Source organism: Charadrius vociferus, unplaced genomic scaffold, assembly GCF_000708025.1.
Source record: "Charadrius vociferus isolate BGI_N301 unplaced genomic scaffold, ASM70802v2 scaffold116, whole genome shotgun sequence".
NCBI classification, from domain to species: Eukaryota; Metazoa; Chordata; class Aves; order Charadriiformes; family Charadriidae; genus Charadrius; species Charadrius vociferus.
This window is the reverse complement of record NW_009648954.1, coordinates 237,795-245,603: the sequence shown is the minus strand read 5'-3', so window position 1 is coordinate 245,603 and position 7,809 is coordinate 237,795. Positions and strand designations below refer to the sequence as shown.

Below are 7,809 nucleotides of genomic sequence, written 5' to 3'. Positions count from 1 at the left end.
GGAGTTGGCTGGCTTGAGCGCTGATGACAATGAAGGTGAAGCATCAAGAGCTTCAGAGCCTGAGGAATTTCAGGATCTTCTCAGGTTACATTTCTTCAGAAAGGAATTCACACTTTCTTCAAGGCACCAGTGGCTCTGTACACATTGAGGTGGAAGCTGCAGTTGAAACCCACAGTTACATTAACATTAGCAGCTACATCATATATAAGCCAAATGAAAGCAAGTGCCTGAGGCTTAGGGCAGGATGTGGCTGCCCTAAGGCAAACTCTGAATGCTTTCACACCAACCTCTGTGCTCAGAATAGGCCTGAGACATGACATCACTGTCGACCATGCCAGGTAAGTCCTTAGATTTCAAGGGTCCAGAAGAAGTACCATCATAGTTTTGCCAACTTCTTTCACCTTTCTAAGAATGTGAGGACTTGTGTTCGGTGATTTTAATTCTTCTTTTAATTTTTCTCTCTCTAGACACAAGGAAAAACGTTTTGTTCCACCCCCCTGTCTCCTGCATCCCCATTGCTGCTTCCTTTCTTGTAATTATTGTTAAAAGATCTCTCTTTTTTTTTTTTTTTTTTTTTAAGAAAGCAGCTTGTGGTTCCTGTTTGACCCTAGGTTCACAAAAAAGTTTGATCATATGTCCAATGAATTGGGAAGATGTTTGTGATCTCTCTAATGCATACTATATGTAAAGTCTGTTTTTCCTGTTTTGCTTGGTATTTCTGCCTGCCTGAAGGCATAGAGAGAATTCAAAGGTCAGTTGTTAAAGAAATCAGGCAAGAAAAAAAAAAGCAGTTGCCCAGCAAAGACACATCTCCTTAAGCACAACAGCCAGGTGCAGAGCTGTGGGAAGCAACTTCTTAGCCCCTACCCTAGTAAAGATCTTCTGCTGAAGCTGGGAAAAGGCAGATCAAATGACATAGGTCTGTGGAAAGCTCTGCCTTATCTAAAGGCAGATGCACCTTACATGTGCTTTGGGGTCATCTGGGGTAAGCAAGCAGAGACTGCCCTTTTGTGAGGGAAAACATTGACAGAATAGGGACTGACACAGAGAAGCTTTCTCTCTGGTTCTGTGCTTAAAGATGGGAAAGCACACCCACCTGAACCATAGCTAGGTAGAGTTCAGCAGTATTTTGGTGAAGATCAGCTTGAGGTAGAGACATACCAGGCATTTGCCCAAAGCAACATATGACAAGCAGCAGGAGCATTGCAAGAGCTCTGGAAAGCCAAAAAAAAAAAAAAAGAAGTGCAGATATGAGGGAGCAATTACTTGGGGGTCTAGACAATGGTGACCCTTCTTCCACACAGTTGTTACCACCTCCAAATCACCTTGTCTTCCCAGCAGCCTCAGGAAATCCAGTTCCCCAGTCTTTCCTCCTAGCTGTTCACCCCATTTCCACCTCTTCTGCTTACCCTTTCCCTCACATGGTGGCCTGGTTCAACCATTCACCTTTGATATGGCAAAATGCATTATGATGCCTTTACTTTAGCTGTGTTGCCCTTCTTAATAATGCCGTGCAATTATCATTACCCTTAGCCATGCCCCGGGCAGGGAGATAGGCTTGTTCAGGCCAGTTGTGCTTGCACTATTACCAGAGAAACCTTCCCAGGTAAGCTTTGTCAGGGGTCAGACCAACTGCATTTCCAAGCAGAAAAACTTCCTTGGTTTGGCTTCCCGAGGCCTCTTGCAAGTTCTGTGAGTAGCTTTGTTTTTTTGGATGAAGGTTACTTTGGTCGGTTCCTCAAGGCTGTGCAGCCAAGGTTTGCTGTGGTGTGGTAGAGTTATTTTGAACTGCCTGTCCATATGGGTGTTCAGACAAGTCTCTTCTAAGTAATGCCAATCTTTGCACCCAATGAAACTGTGCTTTGCAGAGAGGGCCAAAGGGAAGGAACCAAAGGAGTTTGCACATCTTTGCACACTCTGCATCCATAAGGATGTTTGGACCTCTTATGGCTTGCTTTAATCAATGGGTGCTTTCAATTACCCTGGAAGGGTTACTGTGTTCTGACCATGCTGTCCCACCCATCCAATGTGTCCCCCAGGCACAGAGTCAGCTATGTGCAGCTACGGATACCTCCACAGAAAGCCTCAGGAAGAAAGAGGAAAATTCTGCTTCCCCTAAGAAGTCTGGCTCCTGTGCTCTCTGGTTCCCAGGCTCTCACATCTGTTCACGTGAATGAGTGTCCAAAACAGGCCAGGCCTGTGAGAAGAAAGTAGTCAAACAGTAGCCAAAGTCCATCAAGACTGCAAAAGCAGTGTTATCAGGTGGATTCATGCATTTTCTACTTGGAAAGCCAGCAAGCCCTTGAATGAGAAAAGGAGGACAGAGTTGACAGGCGGATCAGCTGACTTATGAGGTGTATCAGGTTTGGCCTAGAAAGGCTAAAGGTCCTTCAGAGCTTGGGACACAAGAGCAAACGCAGCAAAGCAGACTATCCCAGCAATGCCTCTTTTGGCCTTTGTTTGCTCCATCTCCTTGAAATATCCTGTATTTTCCTTTTTTCAGAGATGGGGGCTCCTGTTATTGTCTCTCTGGCTGTTCTGACCAGTGCTGTTGGGGTAAAGGGGAAACAGAATCACAAAGAACACAGTTTGCTGTGCATACAATGGCAGTTTTTTTTGTTTGATATATCTCAAAAATTGTTTTAGAGATTACACATAAAATAATTTTTTACACACAAAACACACCTGTTTGCCAAGATCAAAAGAAACCTGTTTTCCCAGTCATAAACAATGAAGCAAAGAGGAATGTAAAAACTGTTGTATTTCAGTCATCACTATTATGTATACTTTGTCAACAGGGGTCTGGAAAACTGAATCCCATACAAACCAGGTGACAGAACTGGGAAGATAATCTCAGAGCAGCTGTGGCTCTGTTAGAACCAGGTTCATCTACCAGCAGGATGGTGTGTCACTGCAGAATAATGTTCTGCCACTTTTCTCATAAAGGAATGGTGAGCACTTTGTGCCATCCTCTGGCTTTTCAGATTCACGCAGAAATGTTAGATGAAAATGAAGACCACTTCTAAGAATACCCCTCACCTCCAGATTCTTACTTGTATTGCACAGCAGCTATGCTAAGTAACAGTCATCCCTCTGTGAAGGATGACACATGTATTTCCAAAACTGGTTCTGCCAGGGGCCAAGAAACTGTGATGCTCAGGAGGTCACTCTGGGGAGAAAGAAAAAAAAAAAAAAGACGGGAACAAAGAACACTAGGGTGAAAAAATTTATTTCAGACGTCATTCATCCATTTGTCTATTTTAGGTATTTCTAAAGTGCCATAGTATTACTGAAGTATCTAAGCACCATCAGCACAACAGGAATTTACAGTATTCTACAGAGTTCCCTCAGCTGGCAGGAGAATCTGGGCACCAGCTGGCGACCATGGGCCTGGGATGGAGTGTGCTAGGGATGGTCTGCTGAAATGATAGTAGCTAATTACCTTTTGCTTTTTCCAGTAATCTCCCACTATGATCCTGAGGGAGGAGACAGCTGGCAGAGAAGCCACTGAGCTAGCTGCTGTGAAAGTAAACCTTCTGGTTCTTGATTTTTTGCACATGCCCATGCCTCTGTCTTCTGAATTTGGCTCATGAGTTTGTGCTGCCCACAAAGCAATTAAATCACTGGAATAAGAGGAACATAGCCTGTAATTTCTGCAACAGCAAAGGAAGGGTGGTGCCCAGATTCTCCTCTCCAGCTAGATGATCACAAACAGTAAAGGTCAGACAGGCTAGGCGAAGTGAATTATTTCAGCCAAGTGACACTGAACAGTGAAAACTTAACAGTGGCTGTGGAAAGGAACTCCAGAAATGTGCTTACACTGGTGAGCAATCCAATCCTAGCCGCTAAGACTACTGCACTGGCAATGTGCTGTGAACCCTAAGGCCACTTTGATGTGACATACAGTTTTAAATAAGTTCATAAAGATCTTAGAAATAAATGCATGTCAATCCTTTTCATTTACAGAGCACTGTTAAGTATACACAGCACTTCACAAAGTATGTAGAAAGGAAAATAAATGCTCTGAGGACTGCTGTGAAGGCATATTCAGGGGCAGCTGGCTTCTCAAACCAGAATCTTGATGTGAGGGTTTCCCCTTGAGTTGAGCTCAGCTATGTGCAGACCTGGGTTTGATTTCATTGATCTGCTACAGCGACTCAGTTCAGATTGCCAAAAGAAAAGTTGCATTCCCAAGACACCTTTCCCTGGCAAACAGGGCTTCCCAGCCAAACAGACAGTTTTAGTGCTGTAGATTTCCTTTAGGAAACTTAAACTGGAATGAGACAGACCCACACAAATTGAGCAGTTCTACAGCTGGACTGCAGAATAACCTTTGAATTCAGTTAAATCATTTTTAGGTAGGCTCATTGCCTACCAACTGAGAGCTGTAATATCCCTTCTGAAAGTCTGCTAGCAAATGAAAATCTTGATGCTTCTGGAACCAATTAGATGACCATTAGTTACATTTCCAAACCACTTTCCAGAAGTGGAACAGAAATCAAGAAGTCATTGGTTTGAAGCTGTTCATAAAAAAAACCAAAGCAAACAACAACAAAAAAAACCCACAAAGCTAAACGCAAAAATGTGCATTTGCAAACAAAGGCTTTGGTTCCTGTGTAAACAAAGCCCACTCCATTTCTCAAAGCTCCTTCTACTTCCCTGAGCAGCTGCACATAAAGGTGCCTTGTTCCTTTCAGGAGCTGCAAACAATTTCATTCTCCCCCTACAGCTCCTTTTTATTAAAGTATATGAAAATAACATTTTATCAGCAGTTGAGTGTCAAGAAGTGGCTTGGGGCTTGCAGAAGGGATCCCTGCAATCCCTTGGAGAGTAGCAAGTTCTGTAGAGCAAGCTATTCACAAGCATCCCTGGCCAGCAGCTGCTCAAATCCATGGATCTTCTTAGCATCTTTATTTCCTTCACCTCTTTCCCACCACAGCTCCAGTCTTTTCACTGACTTCAGTCTGCATTCTTTTTTCCAGAGACCTACTGAAGCCATGGAGCCAGTTGCAGGATTAGTAAGGTACATTGCAAAACCAGAAATCTCTTCTATGCTCCAACAGTGCCGGAGAAGCACATTGGTCAGCATTGTCACTAAAATGACCAGCAGCAAAACAGTCAAAAATATAAACAATGTAAAGTGTTGCACTGCAATTGCTTGTCATTAAAACCATGAGGGGGTATATCCTACAACTGCCACTGATATGTACCTGTGTAAAACAAGGGGGAGAGCACTATGCTGAGTGACATTTAGAAATCATTCCTCACAACCATTGGGGCCACACACTTTTATATAGATACATAAATAAAATAACTCAATTCCAGATCTTACACACACACACACAAAATAATCAGTGTAAAACTGAATGTCCTGATGTGAAAACTCAGATGTTTTGGTACAAAACCTATTTCTCCCAGCTTCTTATTGAGAAATGCTAGTATACACAGTACGTTTAGCATTTTGAGAAGTTCTGATATGGTGTAGTGTCACACAGCTGGCCATTTTGACCACTTCCATGGTGTGTGCATGCATGATCGCTCATATGTGAGTGTGAAGATACACATAGTATAAAAGCTAGTTCATACATACGTGATTACATACATACAGATGTTATTTACGTGCACACACGCTGGTCAAAATGGGACTTGAGAAATACTGATATAGAGTCAGGTCAGTCTTAGTACACCATTGTTCTGTCCTATTGTGCAACATAGCTTACACCAGCCCATTTGAAACGTATCTGTGAATCCCAATTCTGCAGAAAGAGGAGGCTACCCGTACAAACTCACAGGCGACCTCCATACACCTGTCAAGTTGTGTACCACACTGTTAGCAGCAGCAGTATAATTCTGATTAATATTTTTAGGCCTCCAGGTATGATAGTTTTCTACGTCAGTTACCCACCAGTTCTGAGATTCCTGAACAGGCCACGTCCCTGTCTTGCAGCTCCCTTGTTCCTACCACCCAAGCAGCATTTGCAGAAAACCTTTGCAGGTAAGCCTTCCTTCTCTGGTTCAGGTATGCCTACATGTTCCTTTTACAAGCAGACTCAAATGATCTTTGCCTGTGCTTCAAGTTGGCCTGCACACTGCATAATGCAGTCTCAAGCTTCTCAGCAGGGCTTCACTTAGCTTTTACCTTCCAACTGCTGTATGAGACTGGCTTAGACCACAAGCATGGTGAGCTTCCATAGACCTCTGCAATAGGCCACATCATATCAGCTGCCAGCAGAACAAAGCCCCTTAAAGACCCCATCTCCCATCTTATTTCCCTCGACAAGACAACACGTGCATATGTTGCGTGACCAAGCAGCTTCTCATCGTGTGACCTGATGTTGTGAGTTCTCTCCTCAGACCCCCAGGCAGACACCTCTTGTGAGGAGGTAGGAGAAAACATCTGCGCCTTGGCCATGTGGCAGATGGCATCCGATTCTAGTACCGGGCAAAGAGGATGACAGAGCCTTGGGATGCAGAACTACCCACTGCAACCACTGCTGTCCATGCCCAAGGTGCGCTGGGAGGAGGAGGTGGCTGAAAAGGGCAACATGGGCCAAAAGCATTACTCTGCCCAGATGCCTATAATCCAGTGGCCCTGGTGTAGTCACACCCTTGTCCACCCACTTGTTCCTTAGGCACATTTTGGACAGGCCTCGACCAGGAGCTGCATCCTAGGTCACCCCCAGACCACACCTAGTGACACTGCCTACCACACGTGCACCCGCTGGTGTGAGACTAAGTAGGAGTTGCGACTGAAGCTCTTCCCACAGTGGGAGCACTTGAAAGGTTTCTCCCCAGTGTGGGTACGACGGTGACGGATGAGAGTAGAGTTGTCACTGAAGCAGGTCCCACACTCAGCACACTTGTAGGGCTTCTCCCCAGTGTGGGTGCGACGGTGCTGGACAAGGTGTGAGCGCTGGCTGAAACTCTTTCCACAGTCAGGGCACAAGTATGGCTTCTCACCTGTGTGGACACGCCGGTGGATGACCAGCTTAGAGCTCTCACTGAAACACTTGTTGCAGTCTGCACACTTGTAGGGCTTTTCACCTGTGTGGAGCCGCTGGTGGGCAATGAGGTTGGAGCTGTCGCTGAAGCGCTTGCCACACTGAGGGCACTTGTAGGGTTTCTCACCCGTGTGAAAGTTGGCGTGGCGGAGCAGGCCTGAGTTCTGGTAGAAGTTCCTCCCACACTTGGCACAGACATAAGGCCTCTCCCCAGTGTGGTTGCGCTGGTGCTGTACCAGGTGGGTGCTCTGGCTGAAGCTCTTCCCGCAGTCCTTGCACTGGTACGGCCGCTCACCCGTGTGGACGCGCTGGTGCTGGATGAGGTGGGAGCGGCGGCTGAAGCTCTTGCCGCAGTCAGCACACATGTACGGCTTCTCCCCGGTGTGGATCCTCTGGTGGCGGATCAGGTCAGAGCTGCGGTTGAAACTCTGCCCGCACTCGATGCAGATGTAGGGCTTCTCTCCCATGAATGCTCGCTGGTGCACCACTGTCTCCTTCCGCTTCCGAAAGCCGCAGTGAGAAGTCTTCCCCGGCCCCGTCTCTGGGGAGAGAAGGTCTGGCCTTGGACAGGACACTTCTCTGTCACAGCCCGGAGAAGCTTCCCTTATGAAAAAGTCTGAAATGGCCCCGCAGGGTTTGGCTGCCTCCGGCCCATCTCTCTGGAGATCCCTCTCATTTTCACTCATGCTCCCATCACCTGCCAGGACAGAAGGAGAGCCCAGACACAACCAACATGTTTAGTCATGGCCGGCGTCCCCCTCTTCTCCTCCACCCAGCCTGGCCACCGCAGCCGCCCCACACAGTCCCC

At 46.2% G+C, this 7,809-nt stretch overlaps 1 protein-coding gene across 1 annotated transcript in view; it reads right to left on the bottom strand.

Annotated features, from left to right (window-relative positions):
• LOC104288628 (zinc finger protein 501-like) overlaps window positions 1–7,809 on the bottom strand; it is a 30,802-nt gene that overhangs the window by 12,235 nt on the left and 10,758 nt on the right. The window contains exon 3 of the mRNA XM_009887454.1: window positions 6,719–7,698. Within this exon, the coding sequence (XP_009885756.1) occupies window positions 6,719–7,698 (980 nt within the window). The remainder of the gene's footprint in view (window positions 1–6,718; window positions 7,699–7,809) is intronic.